Source organism: Pteropus alecto, unplaced genomic scaffold (genome assembly GCF_000325575.1).
Source record: "Pteropus alecto unplaced genomic scaffold, ASM32557v1 scaffold78, whole genome shotgun sequence".
Lineage (NCBI taxonomy): Eukaryota > Metazoa > Chordata > Mammalia > Chiroptera > Pteropodidae > Pteropus > Pteropus alecto.
The window spans coordinates 11,031,177-11,054,600 of NW_006443124.1; the positions used below are offsets into that span (position 1 = coordinate 11,031,177).

General features: G+C 41.6%; 2 protein-coding genes across 5 annotated transcripts in view; one reads left to right on the top strand and one right to left on the bottom strand.

Moving 5' to 3' along the window:
• Nucleotides 1–959: 959 nt before the first annotated feature.
• On the bottom strand, nt 960–7,774 carry CCNI2 (cyclin I family member 2). The gene is given in 6 exon segments (XM_025040642.1): nt 960–2,592; nt 3,448–3,727; nt 4,631–4,770; nt 6,208–6,282; nt 6,764–6,892; nt 7,329–7,774. Coding segments are annotated over 6 exon segments (1,293 nt in total). The 5' UTR covers nt 7,752–7,774; the 3' UTR covers nt 960–2,346.
• A 2,696-nt stretch (nt 7,775–10,470) lies between these two features.
• The window catches only part of KIF3A (kinesin family member 3A), a 37,674-nt gene continuing 24,720 nt past the window's right edge, over nt 10,471–23,424 (top strand). For 2 of the 4 annotated variants that reach the window (XM_015598193.2, XM_006923147.3), the window contains exons 1-5: nt 10,471–10,629; nt 13,339–13,612; nt 17,368–17,512; nt 17,657–17,741; nt 22,638–22,743. In XM_015598193.2, the coding sequence (XP_015453679.1) occupies nt 10,624–10,629; nt 13,339–13,612; nt 17,368–17,512; nt 17,657–17,741; nt 22,638–22,743 (616 nt within the window). In that variant the 5' untranslated portion in view covers nt 10,471–10,623. Of the gene's footprint in view, nt 10,630–10,903; nt 11,003–13,338; nt 13,613–17,367; nt 17,513–17,656; nt 17,742–22,637; nt 22,744–23,424 lie in introns of those variants that run through there. The other 2 variants (XM_025040632.1, XM_025040633.1) reach the window with 1 other exon arrangement.

Consider the following 23,424-nt stretch of genomic DNA (forward strand, 5'->3'; position numbering starts at 1 on the left):
TTTATAGCTAAGGCACAAAGAGATTAAGCAATTTTCCATGGTCAAGCAGCTAATAACTGGAGAAATTGGGATTTGAATGTTAATAACTTGTATCCTAAATTCCTGAGTTATAGCTGCTCTTTGGCAACCCAATGGGATGATGGAAAAACAGAAATGTGGCCAGTATTAAAGTGTGCAGTCTGACTATGTGAGTTGGTGGACCTGAGATGGTTTTGTAGAGGTGGGATGCCCTGGCAGGTAGGCAGATACCGGGTTGAGGTGGGGCACACTGGTTGAAGGAAGTGATGACAAGTGCTTGGGTCCATTTGCTGAGGTGCTTTCTCTGTCGGGCACTCGGCTAATCTCTAGGAAGACCAAAACGAGGAGACTGGGACTAAAGTTGGGGAGCTGACAGCCCAGTTGGGAGAGTGGTATGCAGACATGCGTAATGAAGGCACAGCTCAACTCTACCCACGGGGAGGCAAAGTCTTCACCAAGCTTTGAGGGAATCTCTAGGAAGCCAGGGGGAGAAGGGCCTTGGTGGAGGGAACAGCATTGTACAACTTGGCTCACCCATTTGAGGGAAGTAATATTTGGACAAGTTTAAGGAAGGTGCATGATGCTAGCCTACCTTGCACTTCTCGTAGTCCATCTGAGGCTTCTCCCATCTCCATTTTCTGCAACCACAGGCCTTTACCAATCCCTGCCCTTCTGTAGGTGGGGGTGAAAGGAAGATGGATTATATCCATGTTTCCCACCACAGTAATCCCTCTGAAGTGGGATATGAGTTCCTAATTTCAGAAAAAATGTTGGAGGGTAGGATAGGACCTAGGACCCCAACACAAGCTTGAGCAGCATAAAAACTTTTTGACTCACAAGTGGTACTTTGGCAATACAGCAGTTTGGTACCCAAAGAAGAAGAATGTTATTTGCAGAAAGACAGTAACAAGGCTGTCCATTATCCCAATACTGGGACTCACCGGTCTACCTTATTTTTCCTCCAAGAAACTGAAAGTTCGGTTAGCTCTGGGGACCCAGCTTATGTCCAGGGTTACCTGGTGAAGAGGTCCGGATAGCTCCCAGCAGAGAGAGACTGAACTGGTGTAGGCCCTTGAGATGAGCCCTGAGCCCACCCACTATAGTGCCCACTCAGTGGAAGTAAGGAGGCAGAGGATGGTCATGGCCACCAGTGAGAGCTGTGGCCATGACCCACATGCTGCCCCTCAGCATCTCCATTTGTGCTGGACCAGAGGACAATTATCGATAGGACCAGGAAATGCCATCCAGCTATATCTGACTGGAGCAAGTCTAAATGCATGGTACTCAATACGAGTAAAATAAAATTCAGACAGGGTTGCAAGGGATAACAGTTTATTTTTACAAAGGATCCAACAGGCAAATTTGTTTCCAGGAAAGGTAGAGATTTGTAATAACTACAGTGAAGATACCTTCAGGGTATACCTGGGCCTTGGCCACTTTGCACCTAGTAGCAGGTCAGAGTCCCCATGGCTTAGCACATTTACAAAACACTGTACACAGTGAAAAGACTTCACAAATCACCTCTAAGTGTGTAGCTCAGTCATTCACATCCCCAACACTACTTACACAACCCCAGCTGGCATCTCTGCCAGCTGGACTCCACTGCTTAAAGAATGGCTCTATAGTGTCACAGCTTCAGAGAGGCAGCTGGCTTCTCCCTCACAGCCATGCTAATCACCTCCTCCTCCTCCTGGCAGCACAGTGGCTGGAGCAGGGTCGGCTTCAGAACTTGCTCATCTCAACAAAATGGTCTAAGAATTGCACCTCCCCATCACAGGAGTCACACCTTATAATATTCTTTAGCACAAAAACTCTAAGCCAATCAACTACTTTGCTTAAGAGTAACGAAAGAAAAAATATTTTTAAAGCTTGCTCAAGTTACTGCACATTAAACAAAGTGTACTTTATAATCCAGCCCTTGTAAAGAAAGGACACAAGTCATGGCCAAATCAAAATAAATCTATCTGGAGAGACTGTCCTATTTTTGCAGTGTCAGGCAAAATGGCTGAGACCTGAAGTGCTGTGCATGTGCTTGGTAGAAGCCTGGGAAGCTGGAAGGACCTGGCCAGCTCTGGGTGGGGCAGCGAGGACTGGTCAGTCTGAACCGTCCTGGCCCTTCAGCCCTGAGCAAGGCCACCTCTGGTCTCATACTCCAGTTATTCTGGGGGCCAATACCAGCCCTTGGTGGAGAAGAAAAACCAAGCTGTGATCTGAGTAGTCATTCATTCCTGGGTCAGGCCCAAGGGACAGAGGGAAGCAGGGGCGTGATAAGCCAGACTACCCACTACCTCTAGTGACCCCAACCTCCCTTTTCCCCCTTACTTTCTTCTAAGGACCCAGGGACTTTTTCTCAGTTGTTCTTCCAGGGCCTTCTTCCTTTCCTATTACAGGACCCATAAAGCCAAGAATTTTGAGGAGGCCAAGCAAGGAGAGGTTGCCATTACATTTCGAAGGGTGCTGGGGTACGGGCACCGGCTGGCACATGAGAAAGTTGTCTGTGCAGGAGGAGGACTAAAAACTTCTCAGCTGCTGCTTTATCAGTGCCCTGCAGTAGACCAACTGCTCAATACTGACCTGTAATTAAAACAGAGTGGTCAGCCTTGAAGCGGAACCATTTTACATTCTAAGGCAGGAATCCCCAACCTTTCTGGCACCAGGGACCGGTGCTCCTATGAGAATCTAATGCCGGATGATCTGAGGTGGAGCTGAGGCAGTGATGCTAGCCCAGGGGAGCGGCTGCAAATACAGATGAAGCTTCACTGGCTGGCCCACCGCTCACCTCCTGCTGTGCAGCCCAATTCCTAACGGCCACGGACTAGTACCAGTCCATGGCCCAGGGGTTGAGGACCCCCATCCTAAGGATTGAGCAGCTGAGTGCCAAAATGTTAGGATGGAGCAATTTTAGGAAGGTCCAACCATACAACTTGAGCACATTAACCCCACCATCTCAAGAACACCCATCCCCCAACTCAGTAAAACTGTCATGAGTCTAACTGTGCATTCCATCCTACGCTGTCCATCCTGAGGGATTCTGACACCTCAGTGCCTGCTACCATACACTCACACAGAGGGTGAGGGGTCTGAAATTTATACTCCCCATACTAAGCTCAGGGTCGCTTCCTCCTGAGCTGGACATATCCTCCCATCCTCTGGGCTATAAGGGCTGCCACTGAGATAAAGCTCTCGCAGTCAGAGAAACCCATCCCAACTGGCCCAGTGAAGGGAACGTGTGCCCCATACTCAAGTCCAGAGGGCATGCCAAGCGTGGAAAGTCTAGCCTTAGGCAGACTTTTCACAGAGTCATCATGGCCAGAGCATCTTCTGTAGTCCACAGGGGCCAAGAAGGGCCATGGGTACCCTTTGGGGGACAGAGTACAAGAGCTAAAAAAAAACCCTGAAAGTTCGGTCTGGGGCAAAGTTGATGTCTACCTCTGCTTTCTTCAGCAGATCAGATGTAGGAGCACAGCAGTCGGGCATGAGCCTCTCCAACTCTAAGGTGATGATGACCAAGGCCAGTGTGGAGCCCTTGAACTGCAGCAGTTGGTGGCCCGCCATACAGTGCTGCAGCTGCCTGGTCAGGGATGCGACGTGGAGGGAAGGCTTCCTCTGAGGCAGCAGCTCCACCATGTGGGGCCAGGCCATGACCACCAGGGCGTGGAACTGGAGATTGTGGTTTTTAATGTTAGAACAGAAGACCCCATACTTTTCATATATCAATGACCAAAAGTGCAAACGATTTAAATTTCCATCAGGGAACATCGTATGTTGCCCAACCCCTTTCATTCCCAGCCATGGCCCCACAAGGGGCTGGAGGCTTAAAGCCCATTCTGTGGCCAAGCTGAGCTTCAGCCTTGGAGAGGAGAGACCGTTTGCTTTGTAACATGGCCATAAGGAGTCCAAAGTACCCAGATGACACTGTTTCAATTCTGAAAGAATAGAAACATCCTCTTCAAGATTAAGGTAGCAGAAAAGTTACTTGTATCAGCTTGACATGAGAAGAAACTCTGCAAGTTGGCAACAGTGGCCAGTTTTCATGATGAAACAGCCCTTAGTGATATAATCTCGCTTCACAACAGACCAAAACCCCATGCCATTTCCACAATGCATAATTTTGCCTTACTAACATAATCATATCCTTAAGGATGACTATCATTCCCTAACTAAAACAAATATAGACTAATACGATATTTTTTAAGTGCCAGATCAATATGGTCTAAAGCCTCAATAAGGATTGTGTGTAGGTGAACAAGACAGCTCAGTGAATGTGTGTAAAGTGTAGCAAAAGCAGACAGCTTTTTATGTACAGTATTCATAGAATGGAAAGTTAAATATTTTTGCAGTGTGTATTTAAGAGAAACTCACCATAATAGTGCCGTCTAAAAAATCTTTGTAAAGTTAATTTAATGTCCTTTAACAGTGGGAGTCTGGTGGAACTGTGTTGGATTTAAGATATATTTTCACTGTTCCGTATGTTGTGAGCCTCGTGGGTCCTTACTCTGGTGCATGTGCAAGGATGTGTGCACGCCTGCGCTTGGCCGTCCTGTGTTGTGAACAGCTGTTCCAAAGGCACACACGAGTCTAGGGTAGACTCTGCAAACTCCTCAGACTTACTATGGTCAAAAAGTCCAGTGGCGTCCCAATACAGAGGTCCCAGTGCAGTTCGTCCAAAATAGCCAGCTCCATCTTCAGCAACTCATTTGGGGAATAGCCAGAGCCATAGTACTTTATGAAGTCTTTTATGCGTGGAATTAACTGTAAAAAGAAAATAAAGCGGCCAAAGCCCTATGTCATGTCGTGGTAGCTTTCGTTTTCTTATCCATGGGGGCTGGGCAGCCATGAGCCTAGCAGAGTTGTCTTCTGGTGCCCTGCCACAGAAAATACTCCTGAAAGAAAAAACAAGCTCTAGGCTATCTGTCAAGTCCCCAGGTAGTTGTGACAATGCGTAGTGAATGTCACATTGTCACCTTCTGCAAACGAGTTTTGATCCCCAGCTGTACTCCAGCTCATACTCAAAAGTGCTTGGAAACTGGGGCTGTGCCATCTTCCCTATGGGGTTCCGGTGTCCAGTGAACCCAAGGAGGGGACGGCAGGACCCCTGGGAAACTACAGTTACTCACCCCAAGCTTTCCAGGAGCTGTGGGCTCTACCTATGCCTGTTCCCAAGCCCTGCCACGACTACTTGTAGAGAAAAAAGTATGCTTTTGTGCTTCCTGGTCTGGTACCAGACAGGCTCAGTTTTGGCAACACCATAGCTGCAAACACATTCCCTTCAACCTTGATTTAATGCAGTTCAGTTTTGGAAAAACTATGACTTTTTCCCAGAGGGATTAATAAGGCTTATCTCTGAGTAAACATTCAAGTACCAAGTGCATTAAAGACCCGGTCCTACTTTTTTAGATAAAGTATTACTATAAACTCCAGAAATACTTCTTTTAAAGGTCATTTACTTGATTTTTAGTTGGAGAGGGGAATAAATTATATTCTAATAAACAAGGGCTAAAATCATCTTTATTGAAGGTTTGGAACTGGACACTAGCCACTTTTTCTGCCCCCTCAGACCCTGAGATCAGCTAAGGGAGACCCTGTGGAAATGGTAGTGGTTCCACTATCTACGAAGGGGAAGAGGTTGGAAGGAGGGAGGTCTGGAAAGGGTATCAGGAGAGGATCTTCTGAACGGAAACCACAATGAAATTGAGAAGTTCACGCAAACCTGAAGCACTTGTGGAGGCTTCTTCTCCATCTCCTGCCCCTCTCAGAGAAGGGTCCCAGAGTCCCCAAGGACCAGTTTCATTGACACGGCCAAGTCCTAGGGTCTCAAGCAGCTTTCTTAGATGTAGTTTCTGGGGGTGGACATTAGGCTACATGATTTGGGAGGCCCTTTTCCTAGTTCAATAGCAGATGCCTCTGCTCAGTGAGAGATGGCATCTGGCATCAACCAATGAGGCCAGATTTATCTACCAGGAGGTCAGGCCTCTAGGTTTGCTGGGCCAGGAGAACTCAGCTGTTCTAATCCCCTCTTTGTGGGGTTCCGGCATCCAATGAGCCCAAGGAAGAGACAGCAAAGTCCCTGAGAATTAATGACTTGTCCAAAATGCCCACCGTTCTCGGGTGCACAGGAACCTCCAATGCTCCCGCATTACACCCCTATACCTCAAAAGCATCCCAGAGCAGACATCCAGGGATGCATACCTCCTCTTCTTCGTTAAGCTTTGCTGCAAGTCTCAAGGAAGTGATTGAAACACGATGGAGTAACCTCTCTTTTACCTGTAACGTGGAACACAGTTGAGCAGAATATGAATGTCAGAAACAAATTGTAAAGAAAAAAAAAAGACTGATTATATTCCTCCACAAATAAGTTAGTGCTATTTTTAGATTTCATCAGGAATATGCTCCTGTTAACAGAACCACTCACGGAAGGAGAAGGGAATATGATACCTTCTCAAGGAACACATAGTCCCATCCTGGCTCAGGCGGAGCAAGACAGGTCCAGACAAGCACATCCTACCTGTTCACACAGCCTTTTCCAAACTAGGGCCTCTTACTCTCTCCAAGTCCACCCCCCAGCCAGCACACCTGAGCAACAGGCACAGGTATTGGGATGTGGAAAGATTCCAATTCCAGTTCTACCACCAGCAAGTTACTTAGTTTTGAGCATCTGAGATGGCTCATCTCTAAAGCAGCCATGGGGATCAGAGGTCAGTTTCCTCTCTCATCATCTGTCACCATCCTTCAGAGTGCTCCCTACCTTTATTGAAATCAGGAGGCGGCGGAAGATAGTGAGAGCCAGGTTAAAAGTGCCCTGGGAGAAGTGAAAGATGTTCTCCAGCCATAGGAGCTGCAGCACAACTTCCTGGAAAGTGTCGCCGAACTCCACCTGCTGAAAAGGAGTAGGGAGGGCGGAGAAGGTGGTTGGTGATCAATCTTGGTCCAAGGAGCTGCCTGCTTAGGGTGACCAGAAGGGCCGTGAGCAGCCCCTTCACCTTAAATCGCAGCGGGACGGAGCCCCTCCCTGTCGCTCAGCGGCTCAGCGATGCAGCCCCATCCCCGTACTGGTTTTCCGTCCAAAGCAGAGCTCCCCGACCCACACTGGCCCTCTTCCCAAGCACCTGTTCGAAGGGCACCCCCTCTGTGAGAGAACCAGTGAGTCATGCCTCGTGTGGGGACGCACCTGGGGAAGGGCCCAGCCTCCAGGTGGGGGCCCTTGCAGCTCACCTGAGCGCGGGTGCAGGTGGGTCCCGGCCGCGTCCCGTGCACGCGTGAGGAAGGGGATGCAGGTGCTCCCGGGAGGGCCCCGCGGTGGGGACCGGTACCTGGGGGCGGCCGCACGGCCACAGGCGTGCCTCGCGGCCCAAGGCCAGTTTCAGGTGGGCGATCAGCCGGCGCTCGTCCAGGAGGCCCTCCGAGTCACACGGCACCAGCCGGCGTTCCTGTCCCGGGGACGCGGGCGGCGGAGCCTGAGCGGCGGCGCGGCCTGCAGCTCGCGGGGTCTGCGCTGACTGCCGGCGGGGTTTGCTTCGGGACGGCTGTGGGAGCCTGGCCGCTCCGGGCTGGCACGCCTCCGGGAGCCTTCTCTGGATGGTTGCGGGGAGAGAGAATTTCCACGGAGGCGGCGGGAGAAGGAGGCTCACGGCCATTTCCTCCGTACGCTCGTTAGGACGCCGGCCCGGATGAGGGTCTGATCTTACCTCCTCCAAAGCAGCCCGCTGCGACGGAGAGCGCGCGCACGAGGCCATGGCGGGCGCCGGAGCCCAGGTCAAGGGCGCGGCTTTGCCGGGCATTTTATAACCCAGAGCTGGGGCCTCGCTGCTGGGCCGCCCCGGGAATGAGTGGGTGGGGTGAGCCGGCCCACTCCTGCTTCTCTGAGAGCAGACCCTGGCCCGCCCCTCCTTGACAATCGCTCTTGGGGTGATGGGCACCGACCTGGGACACGGAGGGACAGAGCTTGCAGGTAGGCAAGGGACCCCCTCTCTACCTCGCTCCCACCCCGCGCACCACTCTCAGAGTCCCGAGTCCGGATTGGGGCAGCTGGCACCAGCCTTGGAGAGGGACACCAGGCCACAGACCTGCTTCTTTCCTCAGCCGGACAGGGTCGGCATGGAATTCCTGACTCGCAGTATGATCTCGTGCATGCGACTTGACCTCCCAGAGCATCTGTTACCTCTTCACTAAAGAAGACACTATCTCCCTCACAAAGTAGACCAGTTATGCATACATACATTTTTCCATTCAGCAGTTATTTACTAAGACATTGCCTGCAATGTCTCAGGCTCTGGGACATAACAGAATAAAATATACAGGGAACTTACATTCTAGTCGGGAAAGACAGACAATAAACATGAGTAGAATACATGGAAATCCCACAATTCAACTCTTAAATGCCCATCAGAAACACACGTGTGCACCAAAAGATACCTGCTATTGTACAGAGCAGCACTATTTGTAATAGCCCCAAACTGGATGCAACCCAAATGTCCATCAATAGTTGAATGAGACAAATTGTGGTCTATCCACACAATAGAATATTATTCAGCCATTAAAAGTACAGAACTACTGATATATGCTACAATAGAGGAAAGTGTGTAAACATTCTAAGTGATAGAAGTCATTCACGAAAGACCATGCTATATATATTTATATGGAATGTTCAGAACAGGCAAATCTATAGAGACAGAAAATAGATTGGTGGTTACTTAGGGCTAGGATGTTGGTGAGGACTACATCCCAGGACAAGAGGGAGTGACTGCTATGAGTAAAGAGTGTCTTTTAGGGGTGATAAAAACGTTTAAAATTGATCGTGGTTATGGTTGCACAACTCTGTCTATATAGTGAAAAACCTTGAAATTGTACAATTTAAATTGATGAATTGTGTGATATGTGATTATATCTCAATAAAGCTGGGTATATGGATATATAATATATATCCTATATATTGTATATCAGATGGTGATAAGTACTATGGAGAAATATAAAGTAGGAAGGGAAGATAAGAAGACTGGGGTTGAAGGTTGAAATTTTAAATATATCATGGTAAGGCTCACTGAGAAGGTGATGTGTGAACAAAGACATTCTGAAGGAGCCGAGGGAATCAGGTGGATATGTAGGCAGAGAGCTTTCCAGGACCTCAGTTTGGATCTGGGCTCTATCACTGCCCATATGTATGACTTTGGATGAGTTACTTAATGGCCCCATGCCTCAATTTCTTTATCTGAAAAGAGTTGTTTCTATTGTCTATTAAAATGACCAATAATACATATTTCAAAAGGTTATTATATGAATTAATTTTTACAAAGAAAGTAAAGCACTTAGAACAGTACACTGGCACTAAATAAAATGTTTTATAGTTATTTTTATTAGCTCTTACTGCAAGCACAAAAGCCCTTGTGTTCTAAATGGAAGCATATCTGGAATGTCAATTGAAGTAAGGAGACCAGGTGAGGCTGGTACGGAATACCGAGCAACAGAGAAGATGGTAGGAAATGGGGAGAGAGCTTGCGACATTTTCTCTGTGAGATGGGAAATCATTTGGCAGGTTTTGAAACGAGGAAAGACACTATCTGATTCATGTTTAACACCATCACTTTGGCTCCTGTGTTGAAAACACAGAGGGGACAAGGATGCCTTCAAGGAAAGCAGCTCTGAGCTGTTGTAGTAATTCAGATGAGAGATGGTGGTAGTGGTGAGAAGTGGTCGGATTCCGATTCTACTTTGAAGATAGAGACAAGCTCTGTTGAGAGGTTGGATATTGGGTAGACAGAAAGAGACTGGTTTTGACCTGAGCAATTATCAGAATTCAGGTTACATTGTGATGAGGAAAGTGTGAAAGGGAGCTTTTTATTTTTTATTTTTTGATTTTTGGCAGAGAGTAGTGGTAGGTATGGGGTGGGTGGAAATCAACCTTTCGATTTTGGACATGATAAACTTGAAATGCCTATTACGCATCCAAGTGGAGTGGTGTTTATGGGAGAGGGTTGGCTAAGACGATTATCTGTTCTTTCACAAATATTTATTGAAAACCTACCATGTGCCAGGTCCTATTCTAAGTCTTATTCTAGGCTCTGGAGATCCTTGTGAGAATACCCACAGAGCTCTTTATGACCTCACCTTCTAGTGGTGAGAAAGGTCATAAACAAGTCAGCAATCAAGCGCAATAATGTATGTAAAGTCTTTAGCTCTCCAGATGGGGCACAATGTACAATTGCTATTGTTGTTTTTAATATTTGGAATACTGCAAGCTCTAAAAAATGGGGCTTGCGATCTAGGAACGCCTCTTTCGAGCCAAGTATTCCCGCCCCAATGCAGGCCAGATTTTTAGTGCCGCGGAATGGCAGCATTGCGCAGGCGTAGCTTCAGTCTGGCGTCCTAGGAGACGGACTTGGAAAGGCTCGCGCAGGCGTGATTCAAGAGGCCGAGGAAGCCTGAGGCCCGGGGATAGGGCGGGGCGAGCTCGTAGCGCGCCTGCGCACAGCGCGCTCTCGCCCGAGGAGCCGCAGTCTCGGGGGCGACAAGGTAGTGTTTCGGTAATCTCCCGCCAGCTTCTCCCGCGAACCCGGCGTGGTTGGCCTGCACCATAGGCGGAGACGTCCGCCGGGCACAGAAGGAGCCACGATGCCGGTGAGAAGAGTCGTTCAGCCGCTGTGGTTACTCGTCTCGGCGGCCTGGCCCGGGGGCGCGGCCGTTGCTATGGAGGCGCGGAGCAGGCGGGCGGCTGGGGCGGGGCGGGGCAGGGCAGGGCAGGGCTGGGCCTGCGGTCCGGGCGGTTGGGGAGCCTGGCTGATGGGCCCAGGACCCGCGGCAGTCCAGCCGGAGCTGGGAGCGGCCGGTGGCAGGCCCTGCCTCCTTCGACGCTGCTGCATCCCGCAGGGCCTGCGCTCCTTGACATAAAGGCGCTGTGCCAGAGAGGATGCGCTCTCGTTCCCAGCCTTGCCCGCTGGGTTGGGCGTCAGGGAGGGGCCGCAGAGAGTCGGCTTTGGATGTTCCGCACCGGGTAGGGTCTCTCCACAGCGGAGGCAGGCTCCCGAAGACAGCAGAGCCTGTCCCTACTTCAAGCCCCTGATTTAGGCTGTCACTTCTGTTGTGGCGCTCTAGCTTACAGTGCAAGGATGTAACCCATAGGTGTCTTTGTGTGCTAAGGGGTAGGAGTGGGTGGTGGTATGTTTGTCTTGCGGGATTTCACAGATTTTTATTGTGTACTTAGTAAGGGAGCGTCGTAAATCCAGTGTAGAGTCAATGGAGAACGCTTGAGCCGATGCCGGTTATTTGCTAATTATGAGGCCTCCGACAATTATTTAATCTTTCCGGGCCCTTAGTTTCCACATAATTAGATTTTCCTCAAGGTGTTGTTATCAGGATGAAATAAAATAACTGCTCAAGAGAACCGAAGGACAGTGCATGACATTTATTATTAAATGCCCAATATTTCTTTCGTGTTGCTTTCAAGTTATTTATCAATTCATTCAACAAATATTGGGCACCAACCACACGTTAGGCACTGGAGATACAATACTAAGCAAAACCAGCCTGGTTCTTGAACTTGGGAAGAGAGAAGCTTGCCTTCTTGGGCAGAGGTGAAAAACCATACATGTTTACAGAGATGAAACACTTAACATTAATTAACGAAGTGAATGGGTGGTATACAATATAGTAAATTCTGGTGAACTGTAAAGTGTTGCTATGTAGGAATGCTGGCCTACAGATGTCAGATCATCCATTTTTTCAAGACAATCTGGAAATTGTTATTTGTATGAAACGTTTCAATTTTTAATTTTAGCAACTAATTCACAAGATTTTTAAATACTATGAGCCTAACAAAAGACATCTGTAGGCTGAATTCAGCCCCTTGACTACCTGTTCGCAACCTGTGGTGCAGATAGAAACATTAAATAACGAGCTATCAAAGTGGAATTGCAACCAGATGTAGGAGAGAGATGAGCGCTCTCGGCCTATACAGGCATACCTCGTTTTATTGCGCTTCACAGATGTTTCACTTTTTACAAATTGAAGGCAAGATCCTTCAACAGCAGAAAGATTACAACTTGCTTTATTGCTGCGGTCTGCAACCAATCCTGCAGTATCTCTGAGGTCTGCCTGTACAAGGATTTGACCTGGTCGGGGAAGTCTGCCCAGATGAAGTGGCTCATGAGCTGAAATCTGCAGTATAAGTGAAGAGAGGAGTGGGGAATGTTCTAGACAGAAGGAACAGCACATAAAAAGACCTGTGGTGAGAAGGAGCCTGGTGACAGGCAAAGGCCTAAAAGAAAGCTAGTATGGTAAGAAAGCCAAGCAGAGTAATCTGTGAAATAAGGTTACTTATTACTGTGAAGTAGACATGATCCAGAGCCAGATTTTAAGGCACTCTAAGGATTTTGATTTTTAGCCTCAGATCTGTGAGAAACCATTGAAGAGTTTTCAGTAAGGGAGCAGCACAATTACATTTACATTGAAGCTGACTGCCATGTAGAAAGCAGACTGTAGAGGAACTTAATTAGATGCAGCATACTTAGGAGTCTCTTGTAATCCAAGGCGAGATAATGGTGACCTAGCAGAGTGGTGAAAGTACAGGTGGAGAGAAGTGTATTTTATCGATGTAATCTGTCCTTGTCAATGACAGTGGCTTGTAGTTGTTTCTCTAATGCTTAGAAGAATATCTGAAATAGTGGGAATTTAACAAGTATCTGTTAAACTAAACCGTTGAACTTCACTTCGATAATAGGGTGGTAGTTTCACATAGATTCTTAATCATAAAATTTCAGAAATTGAAACTTTACATATACAAATATTCATACAGTTAGAGTCATAATAAAACATTTTTCTCTGCTGTTGGACTTTCTTTTGTCAGTTATTGTCTTCTATAAAGAAGATAGACTATTTATTGATATATGATAAACATTTTACTAATTCATTATAGAAAATAAAACTAAGTCTCGGGAACATAGGACCTATTATAATATTCTTGATTAAAGTTGCTAACCATGTTCACATGTTTTCTACGGGTAGGAAACGGGAAGTCGGGGACTTCTGTGCAGAATGACAGTCTATAATACACTGTTCATCTTCTGCTTGACTAGCATTTACTATAAATGTAAATTAGATATTCTCTTCTCTCATTTGTATTGTAAAAGAAACGTTTTCTGTTTATATCTTCTAGTAAGCTTTTTCTATATATCTTTAAGATCTTTAATTGCATTTAACAAATATTTATGGAGCACTTAATATGTGCAAGGCACTGAGAAGGCAAAGTAGCCTTTTTTAAATTTTAAATTTAATCTGTTGAAGGTAACAGTAAATGTTCTTTTCACTATTTGTAAATATTTTCTCCACCAGATCAACAAATCAGAGAAGCCAGAAAGCTGTGATAATGTGAAGGTGGTGGTTAGGTGTCGTCCTCTCAATGAGAGAGAGAAATCAATGTGCTACAAACAAGCTGTCAGTGTGGATGAGATGAGGGGAACTATCACTGTACATAAGACTGATTCTTCCAATGAACCTCCAAAGACATTTACTTTTGATACTGTTTTTGGACCAGAGAGTAAACAACTTGATGTTTATAACTTAACTGCAAGACCTATTATTGATTCTGTTCTTGAAGGCTACAATGGTGAGTACTTTATATAGTTCACTTTTTTAAAATAACTTTATCGAGGTATTATTAATACCCTATAAATCCATCCATTGTAATACAGTTTGATGAATTGTAGTAAATACATACAGTTGTGAAACCATCACCACAATCCAGTTTTATCACCCTCAGAAGTTCCCTTGTATCCATTTGCAGTCCCGCCCCGAGGCATCCATTGACCTACTTTCTGTCTATAGTTTTACCTTTCACCGAAGTTTCATGTGAATCAAATCATATACTATTTTGACTTTTTTTACCTGTTTTCTTTTATTCAGCATGATGTTTTTTAAAGGTCATCCATGTTGTTGCATGTATCAGTGGTTCCTTTTTATTTTGAGTTGTACTTCATCGTAGACCACTTTTTATGATCTTTGATGGAAATCTGGTTGTTCCAGTTTTTTGTCTATTATAAATAATGCTGCTATAAACATTCTTTTATAAGTCTTTGTGCAGGTACATTTTAAAGTTTCTCTTGGGTAGATACGTAGGAGTGGAATTGCTGGATCACATGGTTAATGTATATTTTTATCTTTTGAAGAAACTGCCAAACTTATACAAAGATGACTGTGCTACTGTTTTTCCCCCTGCAGCCAGAACAGTATGAGGGTTCCAGTTTCTGCACATTCTTGCCAACATTTAGATTGACAGTCTTTTTAATTATAGCCATTCTAGAGGATCTGTAGTGGTATCTCATTGTTTTAGCTTGTATTTTTCCAATGACTAACAATGTTGAGCATCTACTGGTGTACATACAGTTGTAGGGGTGGGGGCACCAACCTCCCATGCAGTTGAAAATCTGTATATAACTACCGCTTATTAGCCATTTATGTATCTTTTTTTGTAAAATCTCTTAAAATATTTTACCCATTTTAAAATTTGATTGCCTGTCTTATTATTGAGTCCTGTTCTTTGTAGATTCTGGATTCAAAACCTTGACCAGATAAATGATTTGAAAATATTTTCTCCTAGTCTGTGGCTTTTTATTTTCTTAATGATGTTTTTTGAAGCAAACAAGTTTTAAATTTTGATTAAGTCCAATTTATCAATTTTTTCTTTTATCATCTTTCTTTTGATGACATAGCTAAGAAATTTTTGCCAAACCAAAGACCACAAACATTTTACCTTATGCTTTTATCTAGGAGTTGTAAACATTTTAGGTCTTACGTTTAGGTCTGGGATCCATTTGAGTTAATTTTTATATGTGGTATGAAGTAAGAGTCTAAGTTCTTTTTCTTTCATTTTTTTTTCTCTTTCTTATATATGGATATCTGTTGTTCCAGCACTATTTGTTGAGAAGACTATCCTTTCCCTATCGAATTAACTTGACACTTTTGTTAAAAATCAACGGATTGTCTATTCTATTCCATGTCTGTCCTGTTTTGATTACTGTAGCTTTACATATGTTTTGAAATTAGGTAGTATACATTTTCTAAATTTGTTATTCTTCAAAATCATTTTGGCTTTTCTAGGTCCTTTGCATTTTTCATATAAATTTTAGGATCACCTGGTCAATTTTCACACAAAAAAACCCTACTGGGATTTTATTATTCTAACAACATTGAGTCTTCGGATCCATGAACATAATCTATGGCAAAAAAGATTAAAAAAAAAAAAAAGAAAGAAAAATCAGTAAAGGGAAAAGGCACATGGGGCGAAGTCTGGCGGAAACGAGAAATAAGCTTCTAAGAGTCCACTAGTGGGTACACAGCATGCACTTAATTCGTCTAGCATTGAGTGTGACAGTACTTGGGAAATGTTATCTGTCAGGAAAGCTCTGTAGCGACTCAGCGTCCAGGGTTTATTGGTGGCTACTCATGTAGGCACCCTGGGCCTTGCACGTGCCAAGATCCCAGGCTCTCAGAAGAATGAAAGCAGGAGTTTAGCATAAACCACCCTGTTTATACACACAGTTTGGGCATAGTGAGCCACCCTTATCAGAGATTGGTGGGCACCCTCCCTAAATCCAGCTAAATCCCCAGTTGCCAACCAAAGGCCAACCTTGAAAGCAGGCTTTTCAAAGGATAGCAGTCTCAGATCTGCTGTTAGCTCTTTTCTGCGTAGTAGCATATAGTTGGTCTTATGTATTTAAAAATATCTAATCTTGCTATCTTTGCTTAATAATTGGGGTATCGAAGCCATAGTTAATGTGATTATATGGTTAGGTAGAAATCTATCATCTTGCTATTTTTTTCTCTTTGTCCCATTTGTACTTGTCTTTTTCCTCTTTTTATGTCTTTTTTTGGATTAATCAAGTATTTTTATTTTTATTATTCCATTCTGTCTTCTCTCTTGGCTTAAAGCAATACATCGTTGTGCTATTTTAGTTATTTTCCAGCTCCTGTTGGTTCTAGCTGCTAAGTATCTCTGAAATCTTCTCACCTTTCTCATTCCCTTTTGTTGTCAGCACCAACTCACTTGGCCAGCCAGCCCTCCAGCTGGTTTCTTCACAGCTCCCCGTGCTTTCTTCCAATTCTTCATGTACAGTATAGCCATAGTGACCATGATGTCACTCCTTTGACCAGAAAATCATTCTGTGGCTTCACTTTGCTTTTAGGATAAGCTCCAAAAGCCTCAGTGTGGTCTTCGTGGCCATGTGTGATTAGGTCCCTGCCAGTTTCGTTAACTCTGTCTGCAGGCACCTTCCTTTTCCATCTGTTTCTTCCATTCTGATCTCATTTCATTTCCTCAAAATCCCCATTCTCTTTGTTGCCTCTTGCTGTCCACTCTGATCCTAATTCTTACTCATATTTCAGATTGTGTCTTAGACCTGACCTTTACCAAAAAGCTTTCTCTGACCTCCTCTCCTTTCTTCCTTCCTAGATGATGTCCCTTACTCTCATCTAGAACTCTGTTTCTTATTCCCAACACGCCTTCTGCTTATAATTATTCAACCAGTATCTCTTCCCCAAGATTACACACGTGCACACATCATAAGATTAAGGATTGTGTTTGTCTTGTTTGTCACTGTGTTCCTGGTGTCTAGCACAATGCCAGCCTCAGGTGTGTGGTAAATATTTGTTGAATGAATGGATTTAGCCATTTAGAAAGTTTAAATTGTAATTACCTATAATGTTTTATCATCTTTTTTGCTTTTTTGTTAACTCCCCTTATTCCTTACAGCAGTTACTTAAATTTTTTTCAAACAATGCACCTACTTTAGAATTAAGAAAATAACTACTATTTACTCCACTAGGCATCGTGTTGGTCACTTGAAGTAAATTGTTTCATTTGGTTCTTACTATTAATGTGGGGTAGTTATTCTTACCCACATTTTACCATTGAGGAGATGGTCTCTGGGAAGATACTTATCCAGGGTCAAGTGGCTAAAAAGTGAAAATATGTAGATTCACTCTGAGATCTTTCTGCTCTAGAAATTGTATTATTTTGCTGTCATTTTACTGCCTTCTCTAATTTAATGTCTACATTAAGTAATATACACATTACAAGAAATGTTTTAAAGTTATTTACAATGTAAGATTTTACATTTAGGGTTTGGGATACTTTTTATTAATCATTAAGAATATCTCATTGACTTTAGTGTTTTAACAGTACTTTGCTCATGTGGCACAGAGTACTTATTACAATTGTTGATAATAAAGGTGAAATTTTTACTAGAATAAATTTTAAATTCAGGGAAGAAATTGCATCATAGCGTCAAGGGAATTAATTTTAAGAGCATTAAGTTCTATATCATTAGACTCTAAAAAGTCATTGATTTTCTTCATCGTTTTCAGGGACTATTTTTGCATATGGACAAACTGGTACAGGCAAAACTTTTACCATGGAAGGTGTTCGAGCTGTTCCTGAACTTAGAGGAATCATTCCAAATTCATTTGCTCACATATTTGGTCATATTGCAAAAGCAGAGGGTGATACAAGGTAAAAGAATTCTTTTATTTTCCAGTATTGATAAGTACAAACAGAAGCAAGGCAAATAGGTACAAATTTTATAAACAAATTTTAAAACTTCTTATGAATATTTTGCTGTTTTTTATGTTTTTAAAAATTATGTTTTATTTATAGATTTTTGGTTCGAGTGTCTTATTTGGAAATATATAATGAAGAAGTTCGTGACCTTTTGGGCAAGGACCAGACACAGAGATTAGAGGTAAAGTAATTGAAATTGGAGTACTTCCTAAAACAATAGAATGTTTACTAAGTTAAGGTCCTTTTTGTACAAAAGTATTTTTAAGATTTTACTTTTTTTGGATTAGCTAGTTTCACGTGATTCAAAATAAAAATATTGTAAAAATTTATGCATTGAAGTCTTGTTCTTCCCCCATCTGCCCCATTTCTCCCTACCCTAAGATCATCACTTTCAATATCCTTTCAGTGTTTATTTATATAAATACAAATACAATCTTAGTTTACTCCAAAAGTAGCATACTATGTGTATATGTATAGATCTGCATGTAGATTCACATGCAGTTACAAGAAATAATACAGAGAGATTACCCTTTACACAGATGCACATTTACACAATTTTCTCCAATGGTAACATTTTACAAAGTTACAGTACAGGATTACAACCATGATATTGATATTAATACAATCTACAGATCTTATTCAAATGCCCCCAGTTTTCCTTGTACTCTTTTGTGTTCTGTACTATTTCATCACATGTGTAGATTGGTTTATACATTATCACGTCAAGGTACCAGGCAGTTCCATCACCGAGATGCCTTTCATAACCACATCCACCTCTCCCTCTGTCCCCATCCCTAACAACCCCTAATATGCTTTCTAATCTAAAATTTTGTCATTTTAAAAATGTTATATAAATATAACCATACAATATATAACCTTTTGAGATTAGTTTTTTTTCACTTGGCATAACTCCCTGGAGATTCCAAGTTCTTGCATATATTAATAGTTCATTCTTTTTTATTGCTGAATAGTATTGCATGGTGTGTGTGTGTGTGTGTGTGTAGGTATGTATATATGTATCACAGTTTGTTTATCCATTCACCTGTTGAAGGATATCTAGGCTGTTTACAGTTTTTGGCTGTTATGAATAAAGCAACTATGACTATTCATACACAAATTTTATCAAATGTAAGTGCTCATTCTCTGGTATGAATGTCCAAGAGTACTCCAGAATTTATTTTAAGTAAGAAATTTTTAAACTTACAAAAATATAAGTATTAAGACTAATCACAAATGTAGTCACAAATACTAGTATTTTCAATCTTTTACCTGAAGAAACTTTCTGAAAAATTCTAGTTTTTAGGTAATAGGTTGTCATCAGAGACTACTTTCATCATGCATCTTAGAAAAAGAAAATGTAAACTTCTATGTATAAATATCAGATAATCACAAAATTTGTGAATTAGTTAGCTCCTCTATGTAGTTTGTTGATCCATTTTGAGTTAATTTTTATATTTGTAAGTGGCATGGACTGACTTTATTCTTTTGCATGTGTATATCCAGTTGTCTCAGCACCATTTATTGAAAAGACTTTTTGCCCCATTGCATTTTACTTTTTTCACTGGACAATGGGTTGTGGCCATCTTTCCACATCAGTAGAGAGAAAGCTTCCTCATTGTTTTTCCTTTTGTCTTTTCTAAAGCTGCATAATATCCTCTGAGGATACATTTTTGAAGCGGGACTGCTGAGTCAGATGGTGAATAATTAGTAAATATTGCCAAATATTTTAATATTTTAGGAAATGAGACAGAATGATTAACCTAATATTAACCTAATATTAAAATATTAATATTGGAATTTTCATTGGAATTGTCAGTAAAATAATTAGAGAATCATGTATGTAGATTAACAGTAGCCACCATTGTAGAATGGTGTGGGATACATATAAAGTAACAGCAGTCACTGTTACTAAGCTCTTACAATGTGGTAGTAGGCGTTTAGTACAGTAAATCGTTGCAGTAGTACATACTTTATTTCATTTAATCTTCTCAGTTCAATTTTGTTGGTGTGAAAATGGAAGCCTAGGGAGTTTCCTGACTTGCTCAAGGTCATGTAGGAGGTGAATGGTGGTATCATCTGGGATGAAGAGGGTGGTTTCTGAGGTCCTACCATTTTAGCTTGAATTCTGGCTCTGATCTCTTGAGCAAGTTACTTCACCTCTATTATCCTTACTTTTGCCACATGAAAATGGAAATAATAATAGTGTCTACTTCATAGGATTATTGCCAACATTAACAAATTAATACAAATATTTAAATTGATGCTTGACATATAATAAAGTATTTAATAAATGTTAGCTATTTCCTTTTTAACTGTACTAAATAAATCGAGCTTTTGGAACAGTATATTACAGGCTTAGGGATTATTTATGTTTGTTGGATTTTAATGAAAGCTTATTCTATAATGATAATGTGTACATAGCAAATGTAAAGACAAGTTTCCTTTTTGCTACTTGTCATCTTTAGTTTTTATGGATACTTTGTTCGTTCTGTGCTTTTATCTTTTAAAAGTATTGTTTTATTGCATAAATTATTAAAATAATAATTCTTTGGAGAGAACATTTCTATTTTTATACCAATACTTATAGATCAGATATATTCTCAGGAACAGTCTTTTTAATGGTTCTTAACTGTGTTAGACCAAGTGCCCATTTTTTTTGTAACATATCTTGTAATTCCCCTTTGTCTAACCTAAAATAAAATTCATAGATGATAAAATATACCTACACATATCATTTAAAAAATATCAATATACTGCCCAATTGTAATATAAAAGAGAATAAAAGTACTTAAAAGAAATAAAATCCTAGTATTTCAATATATAAAGTGCTTGACTATGACCACATTCAATGACATAATGCAGTAAGAGACAATCATCATCACTGCAATGGCTACAAATGCAGATTGTTACAGGTATGTTGCATCAGTGATCTAAATACCTTGATTGGTGTTATTGTCATTGACATGGTCTTTTAAAACAGTGACTAGCTCTTGGTAGAATTCTGAGCAAAATAAAGTTGTTCTTTTCTCAGTTCTGCATTCCTATATTATTATCGTCATGGAAAAGCACTTTGTCTTTATATGTAAAATAGAGTTAGAGTCTAGACTCAGATAATTATAAATCATTTTTCACCCATGTGAATATTTGGTTGGACATTCAAAATTGCATGGGACAGTTCTTCACTGATTGAAACCCTCTTGTCCATTGCAGGATGCTTCCTACCCCTGACCCCTGCTTACGAATACTAATAGTAGCATCTTCAATTGAACCAGAAACCCCCACAACTTTCTAAAACATTCTAGGTAGGGGAGTAACTGCCCTCATTGAGATTCATTGTTCTAGTGTTATAAACTGTATTTGTTACATAAATTTAATTTCTATGTTTTTATGAGAAAAGTTATTAGATAGCAATTTTTTTTTAAAACTGCCAAATTTGGAATCACTCAGTTTTTTCATCTTTCATATCTAATCAGTTCATCTACACTTAATTAATTGAATTTTGAATTACGATCATATTGTGATTGAGAACAACCTAGGCTTTGCGGACTGATGCCAGTTTGGAGAATGTTTGTTTCCAGTCAGCAGCAAGATGAGCACAGGAAGCGAGAGTAAATGCTTAAAAACTTTTATAGCGATTGGTCATTGCCATGGCATCCAAGTGCATGATTTTTGTATTTTTCAGAAATAGCAGTTTGCCAGAATAGAAATATACAAATTGTTCTTTACCATGCATATTCTTAGAAGCGGTGAAATAGACCAATAATTTTCAAACCTCATAACAGGTTTAAAGCATTTAAACACTTTGATCAAACCAGACCTTATGTGGAAGCACAACGTGTAAAGTACATGAAAGTGAAACTCTCTTTAGAACTTGTCTGGGCCTGAAGACCCCCAGACTCCTACAATGTCCCCCTCAGTGCTACCACAGACCCTCTAGCACTCTGAGAGCAGTTTGAAACCCACTGGTTTATAGGGACTAACACACACTTTTACTAATGATAAAATTAGAGCTTCATTTATATCTTATTATAGAAAAGTAATTTTGGGGGGGGGTAATTTTTCCTAAGGTATAAATACATCTTATAAATTTTTTATAAAAGAGACCTTCCCCTTTCCCCTTGCAACCTCAACTAGGTCTAAAATCTACACCTGGAATTTGGAGTGTTTGCCTTTGTGACTTTTGTCTTTGGGATTGCTCTTTAAACTTTTGTTTGTCATCTTCGTGAGGTCTTACTACCTATGGAATGACTCTCCCCACTGGCTTCCACAGGCCTCTGCCTGTTTCACTTTATTGTGTTTATTTGTGGAGGTGACCTCTAGGGCTTTCCAAAATGAGTTTTGTATTTCTAACACTGTATGTATTTTATATAAATCTATCTAAATATAGCTTTCAAATTTGGTAAAAGATCTCATAAGGTTACTCACAGAAAGGTAACATTTTTACATGGATGCCATAGATCTGAGTATTTCACTCAACTGTTTGAAACCCTCTAGCAGCTTCAAATTGCTGTTAAGACAATAACACCTTAATCTTCTCTCTGCCTACCTCTGAGGCCAGATATCTCACCCATTTCCTCCCTGCTTCCTACTCTTTCCAGCCACCATGCCTTTGTTTGTTTATTTTTTCCAAGTGCCTAGTTTTTCCCCATTTCAGGATCCTTGCATATACTCTTTTCCTACTACACCAACCCAGACTGGCTACCTGATATTTTTTCAAGTCTTAGCGTAAACATCATCCTGGGGAAACTTATCTCTACCTCATCAGCTTAAGTCTGTCTGTAATGTAGTGTTATACTGTCCTGTGTTTTTGTAAACTCGTGGAATTATCACGATTACAATAATTTTTATATGTAATTATTCATCTGCATGTTCTCCTTTTAGATTTTCATCTCCAAGTATAGCAACTATGTCTGCCTTGTTTTATCACTGTATATTCGCTGTCTAGCAGAGTGTCTGTCACATAGTAGATGTTCCGGAAAGAATTGTGTTCAATAAACAACACATAGTAGATATTCAATAAATAGCTGTGGAAGAATTATGGATATATGTGTAAAGTCTTATGATCTTTTTTTTTTAGGTTAAAGAAAGACCTGATGTGGGAGTCTATATCAAAGATTTATCAGCTTATGTGGTAAATAATGCTGATGATATGGATAGAATTATGACACTAGGCCACAAAAATCGTAAGTGTAATATACAGTTGTGAGTAAACATTTATGTGTTGAGTAGGATGGTTTAGAAGCAAAACTTGTGTGGCACTTTGTCCCATAAAGACTGGATTTTTAGGTTTCTTGAAAACCCTTCCTTTCTGATTATTTACTAGGTGGAGAGATTATATGGTTGAAAGATATCACAGATTGCTTTCCATGCTGACCAAAATTTTGTTTCTTAGTAATAGTGCTGTATCTTTGAAAATCTTATATAGCTGTCCCTCGTTTGCTATAATATTTGATACATTTATTGAGCTTTTATTATGTGGCAAGTGCTTGTACTCAGTGCTTTATAAGAGTGATTTCTTTTAATCCTCACAACGGATTATGACAGTATTAAATTCCTATTTTATGATCGAGGAAACCAAGAATTTAAATAACTTGTCCAAGGTTATATACTACTTAATAAGTGGTAGAGTGAGTATTTTAACGTAGGCCATGAATCAACATAACCAGGCACTATAACTGCCTCCCTTTTGTTGACAAGAGAAGCAAAACAATTAAATGAAATGGCATTCTTCTTAGTAACTGTTTCAGGTTTTGTCTAAAGAATACAGAACTTCAGCAATATTTAGTACACACATGCCCCAGGTCTAGTACAAGATAAAAGGTAAAAGATAACATAGAAAGTAAACAGTTTTTTAAAGTTTTTAT